At 32.8% G+C, this 19,155-nt stretch overlaps 9 protein-coding genes across 9 annotated transcripts; 8 read left to right on the top strand and 1 right to left on the bottom strand.

Annotated features, from left to right (window-relative positions):
- Positions 1–207: 207 nt before the first annotated feature.
- Positions 208–2,376, top strand: YTA6 (putative AAA family ATPase YTA6; the record flags this gene model as incomplete). Its single annotated transcript, XM_003687080.1, has 1 exon — positions 208–2,376. One exon carries the CDS (start codon positions 208–210, stop codon positions 2,374–2,376), a length of 2,169 nt encoding a protein of 722 aa, XP_003687128.1.
- A 665-nt stretch (positions 2,377–3,041) lies between these two features.
- KTR4 (putative mannosyltransferase) lies at positions 3,042–4,454 on the top strand (the record flags this gene model as incomplete). The annotated part of the gene is made up of 1 exon (XM_003687081.1): positions 3,042–4,454. One exon carries the CDS (start codon positions 3,042–3,044, stop codon positions 4,452–4,454), a length of 1,413 nt encoding a protein of 470 aa, XP_003687129.1.
- A 1,258-nt stretch (positions 4,455–5,712) lies between these two features.
- AHP1 (thioredoxin peroxidase AHP1) lies at positions 5,713–6,237 on the top strand (the record flags this gene model as incomplete). Its single annotated transcript, XM_003687082.1, has 1 exon — positions 5,713–6,237. One exon carries the CDS (start codon positions 5,713–5,715, stop codon positions 6,235–6,237), a length of 525 nt encoding a protein of 174 aa, XP_003687130.1.
- A 2,136-nt stretch (positions 6,238–8,373) lies between these two features.
- TPHA0I01930 (uncharacterized protein) lies at positions 8,374–10,074 on the top strand (the record flags this gene model as incomplete). Its single annotated transcript, XM_003687083.1, has 1 exon — positions 8,374–10,074. One exon carries the CDS (start codon positions 8,374–8,376, stop codon positions 10,072–10,074), a length of 1,701 nt encoding a protein of 566 aa, XP_003687131.1.
- A 225-nt stretch (positions 10,075–10,299) lies between these two features.
- On the bottom strand, positions 10,300–11,313 carry BTS1 (farnesyltranstransferase; the record flags this gene model as incomplete). The annotated part of the gene is made up of 1 exon (XM_003687084.1): positions 10,300–11,313. The coding sequence occupies one exon, from the start codon at positions 11,311–11,313 to the stop codon at positions 10,300–10,302; it is 1,014 nt and encodes a 337-aa protein (XP_003687132.1).
- A 574-nt stretch (positions 11,314–11,887) lies between these two features.
- DER1 (derlin) lies at positions 11,888–12,697 on the top strand (the record flags this gene model as incomplete). The annotated part of the gene is made up of 1 exon (XM_003687085.1): positions 11,888–12,697. One exon carries the CDS (start codon positions 11,888–11,890, stop codon positions 12,695–12,697), a length of 810 nt encoding a protein of 269 aa, XP_003687133.1.
- A 785-nt stretch (positions 12,698–13,482) lies between these two features.
- Positions 13,483–15,978, top strand: MCM7 (DNA replication licensing factor MCM7; the record flags this gene model as incomplete). The annotated part of the gene is made up of 1 exon (XM_003687086.1): positions 13,483–15,978. One exon carries the CDS (start codon positions 13,483–13,485, stop codon positions 15,976–15,978), a length of 2,496 nt encoding a protein of 831 aa, XP_003687134.1.
- Positions 15,979–16,487: 509 nt separating this feature from the next.
- On the top strand, positions 16,488–17,810 carry RGL1 (Rgl1p; the record flags this gene model as incomplete). The annotated part of the gene is made up of 1 exon (XM_003687087.1): positions 16,488–17,810. The coding sequence occupies one exon, from the start codon at positions 16,488–16,490 to the stop codon at positions 17,808–17,810; it is 1,323 nt and encodes a 440-aa protein (XP_003687135.1).
- Positions 17,811–18,364: 554 nt separating this feature from the next.
- On the top strand, positions 18,365–19,066 carry VPS28 (ESCRT-I subunit protein VPS28; the record flags this gene model as incomplete). Its single annotated transcript, XM_003687088.1, has 1 exon — positions 18,365–19,066. One exon carries the CDS (start codon positions 18,365–18,367, stop codon positions 19,064–19,066), a length of 702 nt encoding a protein of 233 aa, XP_003687136.1.
- Between the last annotated feature and the right edge of the window lie 89 nt (positions 19,067–19,155).

Raw genomic sequence — 19,155 nt, forward strand, 5'->3', positions numbered from 1 at the left:
GCTTTCACATAACAGTTTATAACAGAACCTTTTTTTAACTAAGTGATGATATTCTCATTGTTAAGGATAATAGTAACTATACTTGGGAATAAAATTAATTAGTTGATTACCTTAATTGAACTATCTACTTACTGAGAACTATAAACAATTCGATTAGGTCTATAAGAGATAATTCATAACCGTGTTCAAATATAGAGGAGAAGAGAGATGGTGAATAGAACATTAATTAAGAATTCTAAATTCACAATTCCTAACCAATTTACATTAACGCAGGCGTTAGAACTTTTGTATATTATTATAGAAAAACAATATGGGAATCTAAAGATAAGGTATGCTAAGATGGAAGAAGGAATTGATGTGTCTGTCGATGATGTAACGAAACTATACAAGGCAACAACCTCACTTCTGGATGATTTATATGTAAGTTTATTTGTTATCGAGGACTGTTTCAAGTGCGACAATTTGTTAAACAGAGAAACATGGGCAAATACAGAAGTTTCTCATATAATAGATGATTTTTTTATTCTAAATGAGGATATAAGGGTCGCAAGATTGAATAGTAAAGCTTTCCTTCTCGAACATAGGAATCGATATAATTTTCTACAAAAATTTAATGCGTTGGGTATAAATAAATCGAATTTCAAAAAGGACGACGAAGAAGAAGAATACATCTTTAGGGAAGCTCGGGAGATAAGGAGATATAGAGAGATTAAGCAAACCAATGAAATAAAAAATGAAAGAGAGAAACAAGTTTTATTGGAAAAAACAATAGAACTAAGGTTAAGGAATGAGTTACAGAAAGAATTTGAAAAAAAATTAGAAACTGAGAGGAAAAAATTGATTAATAAGTATGCTAGTTTAAGTAAAGCTATGGAACCTATAAAACCAAAATCAACTGTAAAAAATAGTAAAGGATCAGGGTCTCTTCCTCCTCCTCCTCCTCCTCCGAGTGCTAATATGGATAGAGCTTCTAATGTAAAATTAACTAGACGATCTTTAGAGGTTTCCAAAGCTCTTAATGATCAAACAAATAACATCAATTCACAGAGGACTTCTTTCGATATTCACGACATTGGTCGTGCTGCCAATTTGGCCTGGACTTCAAATTCGGGTGTCGAGAGATCAAATATAAATAAATCTAAAAATACATCACTTCCGAGAAGAACACGATCCAGTGAAGCAATAAAGAGTAACTATGAAGCAATCAAGGTAGGAATTCAAGGAAAATCCATAAGCTCACAGAATAAAGTGGCTACTAAAACGAAACAAGAGAATCTAATTTCAGAAACAAGAAAAATAAGTAAACAAAGTGTAAAACCAAAAACGAAAGGTAATCCAAGTAAGTTAATAAGTGATAACAAGACGAATGGAAACGTTGCTATGACTGGAGGAAAAGAGGATACAACAAAATCTTTATTAGAAATCAGAATAGCGCAAGTAATGAAATCACTTGTTGGTGTTGATAAAGGAGCCTGCGAATTGATTTTAAATAATATACTGGTTCAAAATGATGTGGTTCATTGGGATGATATAGCTGGCTTAAACTCCACAAAAGAAGCATTAAAGGAGGCAGTTGAATATCCATTTTTAAGACCTGATTTATTTATGGGTCTTAGAGAACCAATAAGTGGATTATTATTATTTGGTCCACCTGGGACAGGCAAAACTATGGTAGCGAAGGCAGTTGCAACTGAATCAAATTCAACATTTTTTAGCATAAGTGCATCGTCATTATTATCGAAGTATCTTGGAGAGTCTGAGAAGTTAATAAAAGCTTTGTTTTATTTAGCCAAGAAATTAGCACCATCGATTATATTTATTGATGAAATAGATTCCCTGCTGACATCAAGGTCTGCGAATGAAAATGAATCTTCCAGACGTATTAAAACAGAATTATTAATTAAATGGTCCTCGATATCGAATGCAACGACAAAGGAAGTTGATGATGAAAGTGAAGATAACCGTGTTTTAGTTTTGGGAGCAACAAATTTACCTTGGGAGATTGATGAAGCAGCTCGGAGAAGATTTACAAGAAGATTATATATTCCTTTACCTGGGTTAGAGACGAGATTATATCACCTTAAAAAGTTACTACAGCATCAGAAACATCATATTACGGATGAACAATTTCTTAAAATTGCGGAGTATCTGGATGGATACTCCGGGTCAGACATAACAGCTTTAGCTAAAGAGTCTGCAATGGGGCCTATTAGAGAGCTCGAAGGCAATCTATTAGATGTAAATGTTACATCGATTAGAGGAGTTACAGAAGAAGACTTTTTGAATGCTTTGAATATTATAAAAAAAAGTGTTTCCAGTAAATCTCTTGATGATTACGAAAGGTGGTCCTCAAGTTTTGGTAGTTCTGGTGACTAAATATCATCAAAAAACCATGTTTAAATTTGGTATATTTTTTATTTATAGGACAATAAGTACTTGTGTACGATTATGTAATAGCATGATAATTAAGATATTCCTATTTTATAAGCTTTCCGGTTTGTAATTATCTTATATATAAAACTCACCTTAATTATTTGAATTATTGCAATTAAATCTTCTTCTACTTTAAATAAAATAAGTTAGCTTTCAAATGAAACGTTTTTTGATAATAAAATGACCAGCTGTTTTATATTACCACTATACATGAATGAGGTTATACAGTTTCTTAAATATATTTATTTTATTACACAAGTATTCTTTTAAGAATGTTGATAACCAAGGGATAGAATTATAATTAATGTACTATCATATATAGAAGTCCAAGGACATCCATTCCATTGAAAGTTTTAGGTTTTTTAATAATATTCGAGATGTGTGAATTTCGCTTGAAAATTGCCGAAGTTGAAGGAACATCAAAATACTTAAATAAATTCTTGAATTTTTGATGAATTAAAGCAATGATTGTTAATATTGTTTACAATTTTTTAATGTTAATAAATCCAATTTTTTGTATGTCTCTAAAATAATTTCTTATTAACTTTCTTGAAGAATTGACTTAACGATTAATTACAATCATCTAATACTAATTCATCAGGGGAAAAATGAGACTTTTCCCACCTTCTAAAAGACTCTCAAGGTATATTATTATACTACTGATTATATTGGCTACTGCTTCTATTGGCATCTATCATCATGAGAAGGTCAAAGAACATTTAGCAAACATTCCCTTAGAGTCTTTCCCAGGTTTCCAAATTTTTGATGCTAGTTCGGATGCTAATAAGGACTCTGCTATAGAAGAAACGAATCCAGATAGTTGGATGGATACAAAATATGAAAATATATTTAGGAGGCTAAATACTCCACTAATAGATAATATTACCAATAGCGAAGAAGATAAGGAAAAGCAGATCATATCTATAGGGATAGAAGAGAGCTATATGAAAAAAACTTTAAAAACTCCAGTTATTGAACCTAAGATAGATAATTTAGTGCGTCCTGGTGATCCATTAGCTGGTAAAGCTAATGCAGCTATTTTATCATTAGTTCGTGAGGAAGATCTTAAAGAATTAGTACTAGCTATCAATAGATTAGAGGAAAGATTTAATAGTAAGTTCAACTATCCATATGTTTTCTTAAATGATGGGGACTTTAGTGATAAATTTGTAACTAGAATCAAAGACATCCTACCAAAAGATAGGATTATTGAATTTGGTAAAATTGATCCCGAAGTTTGGAACATGCCTGATAATATTGATAGGGATTTATTCAAGGAAGCTATCGAAAAAAATAAAAATGTTCAATTTATGGCAAAGGAATCATATCATAATATGTGTAGATTTTTTTCCAAAAATTTTTATAAACATCCATTAGTGAAAAAATATAAATATACGTGGAGATTAGAACCATCCACTTCGGTGTTCTGCGATATAGAATATGACGTATTTCAATTCATGGAAATGAATGATAAATATTATGGGTATACAATCAGCGTCTACGATAGTCCTGAGTCTGTAGCAACTTTGTGGAACCATACAATGGATTTCCTAAAGATGCATCCTGATTACATTGATCCTAATGGTGCATTTGAATGGTTGAAAGACAATGGACAAAAGCCAGAAAATTATGAGATTGCCAATGGCTATTCGACATGTCATTTCTGGACCAATTTTGAAATTACCAATTTAGAGTTTTTGAGGAGTAAGCCATACGAGCAATTTGTCGAATATTTAGACTCAAAAGATGGGTTTTATTACGAAAGATGGGGGGATGCACCAGTTAGAAGTCTGGCATTAGCCCTATTCTTAGATAAGAAGAAGATACATTGGTTCCAAGACATCGGCTACTTACACACTCCATATACAAACTGCCCAGCTTCTCCAGTTGGCAGTAAGAGATGCCAAGGAAATTGCATTCCAGGAAGAGTATCGGCATGGGAACCGTTATCTATTGAAAATTGTCAAGGATTGTGGTTAGAATATTCGATGGATGATAAAACTAATTTATATACACCATGACCATATATCATAAATATAATCATATAAGCACATACAAATAAAATATGAACATAGTATTCCAGATCAATATTTTACATTGAATTCTGATATTTATAGTTTTGGCTTGTTGGGTTAGTGTTTGAAAGCCCTTCTAGGATTAATGACTGAAGAAAAAGTAGCTCATGGAACTAAATATGAAAATTCAAAAAAAAACAATTTTAGAAAATCCCACGTGACATCAAAAATCATATGGTCAATATATCATTGTATACGGATGCAAATTTCCTTCACGTGCTATAAGGGGGGCGTTAGTCTAGAGAGAAAAGAGAAAAGAGAAAAGACCGTACAAAAGCATATATTCGTCGTACGTAATGGTATATCAATCTGTGCGTCTGTTTTCTAGACAAAATTAGCAATTAGTCTCACTGAACTCTTTACGATACTACCGGGATTGTCTGCTTACACCCATTTTCAAGAAGCCAGTGTCCACGCTGCGTTCCTCTCTGTGCTGCTGTAATTGATGATGCGCAGAGAAAAAATGGGCAACCAATATCAGCGAGAACAGAACGGGCTAGACGTAAGAGAACAAAAACAAGCAATTCGGTATACAATCGCGTAAAAGGCCTATATCAATGAGAGTTAACGAACACACACATACTATTAATAATCACGAGTAAATAGAAAGAAGACTCGACCATAACGAACGGAAACGCTACAAACACTAAGGTAATTATGATTTCATTGAACTGAAATCTATCTAAATGTTAAATTTCTAGAGGTTCAATTGGCTACTAAAGAAATATGGAATTTGATAGATGGCACCGTAAATAGGAAAATAGGAATTGGCATGAGCCTCAAATTTACTTCATATTGAATGTGATGGTATCCTTAATCACACACCTTTTTTTTACGTTACATGAGGCAATTAATATTACTAAGAAGCCTCATATAATATAGATACTGTTTAATGTTTGCAAGCTATTGGTTTCATGCTGATGTTTGTTGGAAATCAAGAGTTCAATGGCTTTTGTCGATGATAGATTACATTGTGAATGTGTAATAAGGGCTTTAGTATCAGGATCTTAAATTAAAAAAAAGGTATATAAGGGCATGATCATTTGATCTAATTGCCAATTCATAATGTTCTTGTTTAATAGTTTATTATCACATATAAAATAAAAACATCACAAAGAAACAATAACAACTCTATAGTTATATTATTCTTTAACCAAAAAAAGACACCCCCCTCCCCGTCAACAAATATAATCTAAATTAAAAAATGGCTTCCTTACAAAACAAACCTTTAGAAACCAAAGGCTACAAGTTCCAATACATTTCCATCTTACCATCCGACCAAGATCAAGAAGCTTGTAAGTTCCCAGTCAACATCAACTGGGCTCAATTCATCAAAGACAACAAGACTGTTGTCATTACCGGTGCTCCAGCTGCTTTCTCCCCAACCTGTTCTGTCTCCCATATTCCAGGTTACATTTCCAAGCAAAAGGAATTATTAGCTAAAGCCGACCAGGTTGTTGTCTTGACGGTTGACAACCCATTCGCTAACCAAGCTTGGGCCAAGAGCTTAGGTGTCAAAGACACCACCCACTTCAAGTTTGGTAGTGATGCTGGTTGCCAATTCATCAAATCCTTAGGCTTAGAATTGGCTGTCGGTGACGATGTCTTCTGGTCCGGTAGATGGGCCTTGGTCGTCAAGAACGGTGTTGTTGTCTATGCTGGTAAGGAAGAAAACCCAGCTACCGACGTCACTGTTTCCTCAGTTGACAGTGTTTTAGCCCACTTATAAATAGACTGTTTCAGTAACTAGCTAACCAGTTTCTCAATCCAGCACAAGGAAAACACTTATGATCACAAGAACAAATAACATCCATGAAACCACTTTTTTAAAATATGTGTAGTTTGTCATTATGTCTAACCAGTAAGTAATTTTTAACATGATAAGCATTACACTATTACCTTTTTTCGATAACTGGACTTTCTGGACTTGAATAGATTCGTTAGTACAGTCATCTCGGATCTGAGATCTCATCGAATGATAGAGTAACACATTATTTAAAAGTATATATGTCCGGAACTGTTTAGTAATGAAAAAAAGAAACCGTCATTGAAGAAGATCGTTTCTTTTTCACGAGCCTCTTAATAGATCCGGACATTAAATAAGGCAGGTGCTATACAAGTTTGTTGCATTAACGTGCATTTGGTATAGCTGCATGTACAATTTGTACACCGCCCAGTATACTCTTGGCAATGTCGAAATGGACTTTTTACCACCCTAGAAAATGTATGTCGGCGTGTCACAATCTCCTAAAAAGGATTTAAAGAGGTACAAATAGACACTACCACTGTCCATTTGTCTGCTCCTTGGATGCTATAGTCAGTGGCGGGGAGAAGAGGAGTGTTCAGATCCAATTGAGATCCGCATTTGTCTCCCGAGAGAAGGAGAAAGGTGTGTGCGTGCGCGAGAACCCAAGTCTTGGAAAACAATGTACAGACAAATGATTATAACACAATCTGGAATAGAAAAAAATAGCACGGACATTGCCCAGTGCACTACCGACTTTATTTGCATTTCTTTGTCTTTTTGCAAACAGTAGGTAGAGTGACATCCGCGCATTGTGATAGCGGTTCTCTTTCCAAAAAGATACGATGAGTAGATGTCCTGGACAAAGGACACACCAGTTTTGTCCGCGCTAAAACTTTTAAAGTTTAACCCATTGATAGTTTTCCGCATGCCGCCCTGTCATTGTCGGACGAAAGAAAAACATTTGATCTCTTATCCGTGTTTCATGACAAAGAGGGTCGTTGTGAATGACATGCGCTTTTTAAGCCAAAGGGTATTTTGTTTTTCTCTCTTTCTGTTTTGGGCCATCAACCATGGCCCAAAACAGAAAGGTAATTGGCTCCACAATGTTTGTCATGGCTTGTGTAACTTGTACTGTGTTATGCACATCACGTTATCCGGCCACTTGTCGTTTCTTTTTCAAATCAGCTTTTTGCAATCCTATTATTTTGGACGTTCCGCACCCGGTTTCCTGTGAAACGACAAAAAAAAGCAATCCAAAAAGCTCCCCATCGTTGCCGTTGCATGCTCATCGCCCGTTCCCTAACTGTTGCCTAATCGGGTATGGTTGTTTCTGTTTCCTCACTGCTGCCGTGGGTTTTTGTTCTACGAAACATAAAAGAGCCCAGAAGGCGGTGGAGTAAGGAGGTTGAGGCAAGCTTGGTATGCCGCTGATCTAAACTTTGATTTTCTCTTTCTGTTTCTCTCCCAAATAGTACGATCATTCGTTATTCGAAAAGGAAAATCTAACTAATTGCCTCTGTCCATCTCTCAATCGGTAATTAGACATTACTGTAGAATTTAGTCTCAAATAACTGGCCTTCTGACACACAATACCCACTGGGCAGAGTATGGTTCTCATTATAGAAAGGGCTATGGTACTATACACACCATCGCCCTTTCTATAATGAGGAAATAAAACATATCTTCCCTTCCTTCTCCTAGCCAATGATCCTCTAAAAAATAAATTAAAATATAGACATATGCACTCAACTAAGCATTTGATCTGATTAAAACCTTTGATTTAACTTGGAAACAGTGCGCCATGATGAAACCTTTTAATCGAAGGAACACTGTAATCTTCTGTCAATAGCATTCCGTTTACTATTGTCTTCTAGTCATTTACAGTTTTTGGTTTTTGGTTTTTGGTTTTTTAGGACAAATGCAAATGGCATCCGAACTAATTACAGTTTATCAATATTTATTCAACATCGACTCTTTCCTCTTGCCTACTCCCAACATATATAAACAACATCATTTTTAATACATCCCGTCATAGCCGCCCTTTCTTTCTTTCACCTGTCTACTGTTTTCCTCCCCCCAGTCTCTCAAAATATTACACTAGTCTCCCGTCTACCAATAATGTTGAAATCATTAGGTTTACGCAGGAAGAATACCAGTAGCCCAGCGTCTTCTACTCCTTCGCCAAAGAACGATCCAAAAGTTCCTAAAAAATTGAACTATGACCCAAATTCTTTACCGTTGACCGTCACTTCATACAATTCCGATGGCAGACATATGCATGCGATTGAGAAAGTTATTAAAGCTTTAAGTACTAACGTTAGTAAAAACAGAAAAGAGCTATCCTATGCAGAAGGTGACTTCTTTCATGTGATAAAAGAAACAAAACATTCTTATTATGCAACCAATCCGATTACTGGTTCAGTTGGGAAAGTTAAGAAAGAAAATTTCGAAGAATTCGGTAAATCAACACCAACATTATTAGATTTGCAAGATATTTTTTCTACTGCAAAATCCATTTGTTCTTCAAGAGACCGTAAATCCCAACATAGTGCTGATATGGACACTTTTGGTTCTTTAAACGCAATTGCATCGTATGATTTTGTCGCTGACAATGAAGAAGAATTATCCGTTGAAGTAGGTCAAACTTTTGTCATTTGGGCCCACCATGATTTCGAATGGTTCGTTGCGATGCCAACCGAAAATACAAATAAAATCGGTCTAGTACCAACAAGTTATCTTTGTATAACAGATCTAAAAACTGGAATTGTATCAGAAAATGAAATTAGGGATGACATCATTAATTCTAATCTTCCAAATATAGAAGAATGGAAATATAACTTAAAAAGTCAAACTGCCTATACTATCACTTTAGATTCAATCGAACAAACAACAGAAAATACAGATTTGGATGATTTAGATGATCCCTTCGAATATAGTTATTACGATAATAGTAGTAGGAAATCTGCAGTCCCACTAAGTAAAATATACACTAAGTGCAAAATAACAGCAGTTACTTATGAAAAGGGACATTATTGGTTCGAGATTAAATGTAGATCAGTAGATAACTCTACTACAATAATGTTGAAGAGATTTTATGAAGATTTCTTTGAATTACAAGCTAAAATTTTCGAGCGTTTCCCAGAAGAATCCGGTACTTTAAAAAATGCTAAAGGTGAATATAGTAAAAGAATTATTCCAAATATACCTTCTCCTGTAGCAAAAGTGAATGAAGAAGTAGCGTTTTCAAGAAAATACCAATTAAACAAATACTTGGGAAATTTATTAGGTTTACCAGAATATATTTTACAATCTTCCGATATCTTACAGTTCTTTGAAGTGAAAAATAATGGATATGATTTTTCAATTGAACCTGAAAAGTGTCAGTATATACTTTTGCCAGGTTCTGAAAAATCTAAGACAGAAAGAAGAAACTCTAATAAAAATGCTGATGATATTAATTTCGATGAAGCTGATAATATCCTTACTGGAGAAGATTTAAAATTATTTGAAAAATTATCTCTACAACAGCAAAGGGTAGATTCTGACAGTAGTGCCTGCTCAAGTCCTAGACAATTTAATTTACCCAATGATAATAAAACAAAAATAAAGTTTTACTATCAAGATGATATTTTTGTTATTAGATTGCATGACAATACATCATTAGATGACTTGAAAATGGAAATTTTTCAAAGAATCAACAAAGCAAATTTTAAAATCGCCGTTAAATTAACAGATGGAGAAGGACAAGAAATCAAATCTGATGCTCATGTATCACAAGTTATTCAAGGTAAAATGAGAATATCTGTTATAGACACTTGATTGATTTTCATTCCATCCACTTCAATATTCCGATAAACAAAGCTAAAATTCTTTTCTCATTCGCTACGCAGATATATTCATCAGCATTTTTGATACCCGATATAGTAAACAAGTCTCATCAATTCTTTTGAAGCTATATATCATGTAATACTACCCCGAATTAAATTATAATACTTAATTTTTATAGACTTAAATTAAATTTCAATGCAACATTATTATTCCGCCCTAAATTTCAGAAAGATTTTTGACTATAGAAATTATATGTGTGTTAAATTCTTGATTATTATCTGGAACAAACTCTGGATCCAAAATCAAATCACTAATTTCCTTAATTTTAAGCTCTGTATATTCTAAAGATTTGGTTACGTCCCGTAAATAATCAATAGTTTCCTTTTTCGGCTTCAATTCTTTAGGTTTTGCCTTTATAGTATGAAACAATATAGTTCCCTCATCTTCATTATCCAATGCATACCTTAATCCATGAATAACTGGGAAAGATAATTTACCTTCTGATAAGTCTTCTGCAAAACCCTTATTTTTTATCATCGTCTCATCAGTTAAATTTTGGTAATCATCTCTTACTTGGAAAAGAATCCCTATCAAATTAGCTAGTGGTACTAATGACTTTGAATCGGAATCTGTTTCATCTTTTAATCTTTCCATTATCCTAACTGCTAGTCTAAACAAGCCACCAGTTTTATTCATTACCATGTTGAAGTACATTGATTCTGTAGGTATTATACTAGGAAATGAGTCACGCCAGTAAATATCTAAACCTTGTCCTCTATGCAAATTTATCAATTCTGCATTGAATATAACTAAAAGATCTTTTAAAAGACTTCCATCAACATTTTCCTCTTTCTCAGTTGATCCATCAACTCTCACTGATGCAATCCTTTCCAAAACGGCCATTGCTTTAAAATACATGTAGTTTGCTGAATTAATTGTCATAGGCGTTCCATACTTCAGATGTGAAGTTTGGATCCCCCGTCTAGTTTCAGAGTTATCTTCTATATCATCGATTAGCAAACTCGAAGTATGCAAAATAGAGATCAATTCACTTAGCTGTTCTAATCTCACTTTATCAATACCATAATAAATATTGAATGTATTGATTAATTTAGTTCTGAAATTTTTACCAGGCTGTTGAGCCAAATGGTTATATGGCAGTTGAACAATACCTTCATAATCTTCATTCCAATATGGTTCCGAACCAACTAAAGTCCTTATGTCATTCATTTAAATTGTGGATTTAGAATTTAAAATTCACCAATATTTTCAAAAATAGGATGCAACTGCTTGTGTCTATTGAAAGAAAAAACAACCACAATAAATGCTACAAAGCAGTATTTACTATAAGTATATTCTTAGCTGTATGCCTGTAAAATTATAACCTTTGGCCCACTGGTCATTCCAATTAATATGTTTACAGTCTGTATAAACTATTGTGAACATCGCACAACCTTATTTACAATGTGCGGTGCGATATTCCGAAGGCTCTCAAATATTTCATTTCAATAAACGGTGACTTTAGATACTTAACACAACGTTAATAAAAGAGAATTATTTATTAAATATAATTGTATAAGTTACTGAACGTATACATATAAATGCAAGTATCATAACAATTTGAATAACAGATCTAAATTACAAAAGGTACAAGATTATTTATTAGATTTTCGAGACTAGGAGAGGAATATATATTTGTCTTTGGCAATTCGTAAAAAGAATAAAAAAACACAATTAACGGACGTTTCTAAACAATTTAATATTCATTGTAGCACGTCGAACAGATTGATAGTGAGTAAATACAATGGATGCTATATTTTTTAATTTATTAGGAGATGTTCCGGCTGTAACCAAAACATGGACATTAGGGTGTCTTGCACTATCAATCCTAACAACTGCCGAAATAATCGAACCCACGAGGATAATGTACAATTATGAATTGGCATTTAAGAAGGGTCAATATGAACGAATACTGTTTTCTTTATTTGATTTTGGACAACTGGATATAAAGTCACTGGTAAATTTATATATTAGTTGTTCAAATCTTTCGATATTAGAGAATTCGTTTCAAGATAGAAATAGTTATCTATGGGTACTATTTTTGATATTTTTGTCCACTATAACAATGACAGCATTTGAACAACCAATTTTTTCGTTAGGTTCATTAATGAATGAGAACCTAGTCTATTATAGATTGAGGAAAAATCCAGACAATATAAATTTCCAAATACTAGCAGGTTTTAATATTTCACCATTGGTGGTACCGTTATACATGAATGCAATGCTATATTTTGTGTACGAGAAGAGTTTATTCCAAGTATCGATGAATTTTATCCCAGGCCATTTGATGTTCTTCATGGACGATATCGTGGGTAAAATATATGATATTGATTTCACAAAATCCCCTTACACAAGATTCATAGAGAAGAATGATACAAGCGACGAAGAGGTGGAAGAGGTGGAAGAGGTGGAAGAGGTGGGAGAAGAATTGGAAGGAAACACTCTCCAAAATGATATCACATCGGAAGAAACACCTTTACTGGCCGAAGAAGTTCAAGAAGTCAGTGAATCTGATAATCAAGCCAGGGAACCCAACGATAATGGAGACGAATAAAGGCCCTGCTATAGTGGCTAATATCGAAATAGGAAATCGATACTCATGCAAGGCGCACTTACATAAATTCCTGAACCAATAAATAGAATTGAATATTGATGACATTTCATGTACTTAAACTAAACAATAAATACATGTATTTTATGAACCATGCATAGTATTACATGCTTTGCACTCTTAATAACTAAAATGATGGCACCACAAAAAGTGTTTGTAAAATGCACGTGATGATCACGTGATAACATGTAATAGTCACGTGCTTCTATATTATCGTGAAAACAAATTTAAATTACCCGATTGGGTAATAATATTTAATTCGTCGTTGTTGATGACGATAATTACCCTTTTGGGTAAATAATCAGGAAAAAACGTTATAACGAAAATAATCTAGAGAAGAGCAATCTGACATTTAATTTTACAATTGATCACTACAACAAGTCTCATCTGATCACTCTTTGATACCTCTCGACTTGCCATTCTCTTTACTACAAGAATAAGACAGTCTGTTCTCCGTCTGTTGCATTTTTTGTTTTGCCTTAATTAATTTCTTACCTAGGAAGAGTAGTAACCGTCGATTAGTTTTGGAGAGATCTAGATTTAATAAAGTAGGATATCGATATCAGAATTGAGCAGAAGTTATATTTATTTATATATATACACATATATATATATAAGCTTTACTTTACCGATTCCCTTCACTTACTTGGGTGTTTTTATTAGAAGAACAAACGAAAATAAAACATACCTTAGTAGTAAAACTATCTCAAGTATAATATAAAGGAACAATGAATACTGCATTACCTTCTATTCAATTATCTGTTGATTACACTTCTTTAACAGATGAAATCAATGATTTTCTATTGCATTTTAAAGAAGATGCTCTGGATAAAGTTAATGAGAATGTGGGATCTGATGAAATTGACGAGGAATCATTTAAAGGTCCAAAATATCTAGGTTTATTGCAAAAAGTGGCCAATAGAGAACTAGATACCGTCACTGTAGAATTGGACGATATTTTCAAATATCAATCTGAAAAATTTTTGGAAGGTGGAAGATCAAATTCTGATTTATTGGTTGCTATTGAAAATAATACAAATCATTTTACGGAATTGTTTTGTAGATCAATTGACAATATCATGCCTTTACCCACAAAAGAAATGAATTACAAGGATGATGTTTTGGATGTCATATTGAATCAAAGAAGACTGAGAAACGAAAGATTAGTCTCTGATAGAACAAATGAAATTAGATCCGAAAATTTAGTTGATTCGGATAATAATAATACTTCGCTTTCACAGGCTTTAAGAGATGTCGCATCTTCCGAAACAGATTTATTTCCTCCTGAATTGACAAGACGTTATTTTTTCTATTTTAAACCTCTATCATTAAACAATGCTGCACGCAGAAGAAATGCAAAATCTCCAAGCGCCATCCCAATGTCAGTTAGACAAATTAAAGGTGGATCTCTAGGTAAATTTATCACTGTTAGAGGTATAATAACAAGAGTTTCAGATGTGAAACCATCTGTAATGGTTATTGCATATACATGTGACACATGTGGTTATGAAGTTTTCCAAGAGGTTCACTCGAAAACTTTTTCCCCATTAAGTGAATGTTCTTCAAGGGAATGTCAACAAAATCAAGCTAAAGGTCAATTATTTATGAGCACAAGAGCTTCAAAGTTTAGTGCCTTCCAAGAATGTAAAATTCAAGAATTATCTCAACAAGTGCCGGTCGGTCATATTCCAAGAACATTAACGATCCATATCAACGGCTCACTAGTGAGATCTGTGACAGCTGGTGATATCGTAGATATTTCCGGTATATTTTTACCATCTCCTTACACTGGTTTCAAAGCATTAAAAGCTGGTTTATTAACCGAAACTTATTTAGAAGCACAATATGTTAAACAACATAAAAAGAAATTCTCTAATTTTACATTATCAACAGATATAGAAGAACGTATTGAAAAAATTACAAGATCTGGAAACGTTTATGAAAACTTAGCTAAATCAATTGCTCCTGAAATTTTCGGTAACTTAGATGTTAAAAAAGCTTTATTGTTACTACTAGTTGGTGGTGTTTACAAACAAGTTGGTGATGGTATGAAAATTAGAGGTGATATTAATGTTTGTTTAATGGGTGATCCAGGTGTTGCGAAATCACAATTATTAAAAGCTATTTTAAAAATTACTCCAAGAGGTATTTACACAACAGGTAAAGGTTCTTCAGGTGTTGGTTTAACAGCTGCCGTTATGAAAGACCCTGTCACAGATGAAATGATTTTGGAAGGTGGTGCCTTGGTATTAGCTGATAATGGTATTTGTTGTATTGATGAATTTGATAAAATGGATGAAAACGATAGAACTGCTATTCATGAAGTGATGGAGCAACAAACCATTTCTATTTCTAAAGCTGGTATCAACACTACATTGAATGCTAGAACATCAATTTTAGCAGCCGCAAATCCCTTATACGGTAGATATAATCCGAGATTATCCCCATTAGAAAATATTAACTTACCTGCTGCTTTACTATCGAGATTTGATATCTTATTTTTGATGTTAGATATTCCAAACAAAGATGATGATGCCAAACTAGCTGAACATGTCGCCTACGTTCATATGCATAACAAACAACCAACATTAGATTTTGAACCAATAGATTCTGATTCTATGAGAGAATTTATTGCATTAGCAAAGACCAAAAGACCTGTTATGAGTGCCGAAGTCAATGAGTATGTTATTAATGCTTATATTAATCTAAGACAAGATTCAAAGAGAGAGATGGACTCCAAGTTTTCTTTTGGTCAAGCAACTCCTAGAACTCTACTGGCTATAATCAGATTATCTCAAGCATTAGCAAAATTAAGACTAGCTGACACGGTTGATGTGGAAGATATTGAAGAAGCTTTAAGATTAATCAGAGTCTCCAAAGAATCCTTATATAGTGAAGTCAACGGTAAGAAGGATGATGAAAGTCCAACCACTAAGATTTTTACAGTTATTAAGAAGATGGCTCTTGAAGACAGTAAAGAAGTTAAATCATTATCATACGAGGCTGTTGTTAAATCAATAAGAGCCAGAGGTTTCACCATGTTACAATTAAATAACTGTATTCAAGAATATACTTACTTAAACGTATGGCATTTGATTAATGAAGGTACAATATTGAAATTTGTCGATGATGAATACCTAGAACCACAACAAGAAGTATCTTCAAATTCATCCTCATTCAAGGGATTATCTGCTGAAGAGAGAGATGTGATAATGGAAGATTAGTCATTCCTGCGTCAGTTGTATTATATATTTTGGCTGTTGTTAATAGCCTTTTTAATTCTCTAAATATTTTTGTGTTATGTATCATTTTAATCGAATTCTTTAAATAATTTTCTTTCTTCAGTTAAAAATTGGTGATGTTATTTAATGCTTGCATTCAGATCAAGATCTTTAAATGCAAGTTCATTTTAAAGTGCACTAATTTTTGAAAAATACGAACCGTTAGAGTTAACGCCTATAAAATAAAATAGAGTATAATTGTATCTATCAACTTATATAAAATATATATACTCATTGCAAATAGGAACTGATCACTACAAGAGTTTAAAGAAATCACCACTTAATTGTAGTCTGTTTGAAGTATTATAATATTTTTAGAGGTGAATTTAAGTTATAAAGGGTAACGATAACGCAAAATAACTGGGATATTCCGTCAATTTCTAATTTTGATACATCGTGATCAACTGTGGATATTCTATTTCAAAAGTACACCTAAGAGACATTGAGTTACTATGACAAAACCAATAATATCCTTTAAACCAAGTTACAATTCTGTAATACGAGGTTGTCCTGGATTGCCAGATACACTTCCCCGCATAGAATATGAATTAAGAATCAGATCTAATGATGGTAAAGAGTTCAAAATAGAAAGAATTGAAGTTATATTTAAAACTATAGAAGCTCTGCATGCTACTCATACGTTTAGTTCAAAACCTAAGGTTGAGAAAACTTCTATTCATTATAAGAAAAATATAAAATTATCTGACAGTGTTCTTTTGGGTATCGATCTTCCTTTAACAATTGGTTTACCTGATCAAATAAAAGAGACTAATTTCAATCCAAATTTTGGTTACACCGTGAATTTTCTAGATTGCAACGTGTATTACTATGTAGGCGATGCATCAGAATTGTTAGTAGAAAGTTATTCAGAACCCATAAATATAGAAAGATATACATATTTGCCTTCTAAACAATTGTTTCCCTCAATCAAGAAAAAATTTCACTCTCCAGATAAGAAGTTTTCAGTGGATCTTTCAATTGAAAATCCTTGCGTTACGACTGATGATTTATTAAAAACAAAAATATCTATCAAACAGTCATCGTCAAGTTACCCAATCTCACCACAAAAGGGACTTTTTAATAAAAAAACAAAGCTTAAAAGTGTTTCCTATGAAATAAAAGAACAACTAGAAGTATTAGACGCTGATAATGTTGATTCAAAGGATAATACAATTATGCATTTCTCTCAAGCGGTAAACGAAACTCTATCATTTAATGAAATCAAATTAAAAGCTAATTTAAGAGTTCTTACAAAAAACGAATATTTTAAAGAATTTGAAACAACAATGCAAGAGCCTGCATTTTTATACAAGATACCAGACGATATTAAAATAGATAATACGATTAATTCAAATTCTATGATGGAAACTAAATTAATTCAAAACAGTACAGGAGACAAAATTCCATTTCAATACCATACATCAATAAGTACTAATGGTAGCTTATTTTCGGTAAATCATATTCTTCGAATAAAATTCAAAATAAGTAATGGTAGAGATTTTGAGATCCACTACCCAATTACCATATCCCAATGGTCTATAACACAAGTGAGATACGTAGAGGAAATAATCAACCAAGAAAGGGAAACTGCAGGGTTCGCACAACAATTTTACGAAAGTTATGGTGGAATCAAGAGAAATAAAAATACAAGACTACTAGAGTACCCTTCGTTACCTCCTGCTGTTTACCTTAATAACGAGGACACCTTACAAAAACTCAACATCTTGTTTAACATAGAACATAAAAAGCCATTACGTATTCCATTAATTGGTTAACATATAAACCAAAAATAAGATACAGAAATATATACATGAAATAGACAATATGATTTTGATACATGATGTATCAAAAACAAAATTATGGATATAAATAATTTCAGATCACAGACGAATGAATGTTTTTTTTTCAATTCACATATATACCAATGTTGAACATTGGTTAAAATTTACCTACTTACTCCCTTCCAGATTCCTATAAGTTATATAAATATCATAAATAGAACAAGGAGTACTTAGATGAACAGATGTGCTTATAATATTTAGTTATGACCATCAATTGATTTAAATAATTAAGAGTATTATTTATATATGCTATCTTCAAAACTAGGACATTTGAATTTTCAGTTCGCTTCTGATGAGACAGAAGCTAAATCAAGAAGTTCACATCAGTATAACATAAACCCTTTAAACAGGAGTCACTTTCATTCTGATCGCAGATATGTGATTCAATATATTAGTGTTGTTATATTTGTTTCATCAAAGATAAGTATCCAATTAGTCTGATTGTAGATTTATAGATAAATTGAAGAAAACTGCCAATAAAACATACGATGGCTCACTATCATTCTGCGTTATCTGATGAGATTCCATTGTTTAATAATACTATAACTTTAGAGGAAAAGGAAAATATTGAATCACTAGCAGATATATATTCTATTATAATCACTACTGATAATGTTGAGAAGGCATACCTTAAGGATAGTATCAGCAATGAAGAGTATACAACTTATATTAACAAATTATTAGTCCAATACAAGACGTATTTATCAGAAGGTAATACCAACCTATTAACACAATTTGGTGACCTTACTGCATTTAAGGATAAATACGATATTATTGCACCAAATGCAATAACGAGGTTGGAAAGGGGTATCCCAGTCACTGTAGAACATGCATTGGAGCCAACCAGGGATAGAAATTCAGACGGAGACGAAAATCATTCATCACAAACTATTATCAATACAAACAGTGGAAAAGATATAGCCGAAGCTACAGGTAATTTTATAACAGTAATGGATGCATTAAAGTTAAATTATAGAGCTAAAGATCAATTGCATCCTCTGATGTCTGAATTATTATTAAGTATTAATAAAGTGACTAGATCAGAATTTAAAAATAGGTCCAAGTTAGTTGAGTGGATTGTTAAAATTAACAAGATGAAAATGAAGGACTTATTGTCAGAGGACGAAGCAAGAGAACTTTTGTTTGAATTAGATTTAGCTTACAAGGCCTTTTATACATTACTTCGTTAATAATATCACTTATATAACATCAAATCGGCATTTAAGGAATATATAAAATATGATAAAAATAAAATATTCTGTTCTTTTGGAGAACATAA

This window comes from Tetrapisispora phaffii, chromosome 9, assembly GCF_000236905.1.
Source record: "Tetrapisispora phaffii CBS 4417 chromosome 9, complete genome".
Lineage (NCBI taxonomy): Eukaryota > Fungi > Ascomycota > Saccharomycetes > Saccharomycetales > Saccharomycetaceae > Tetrapisispora > Tetrapisispora phaffii.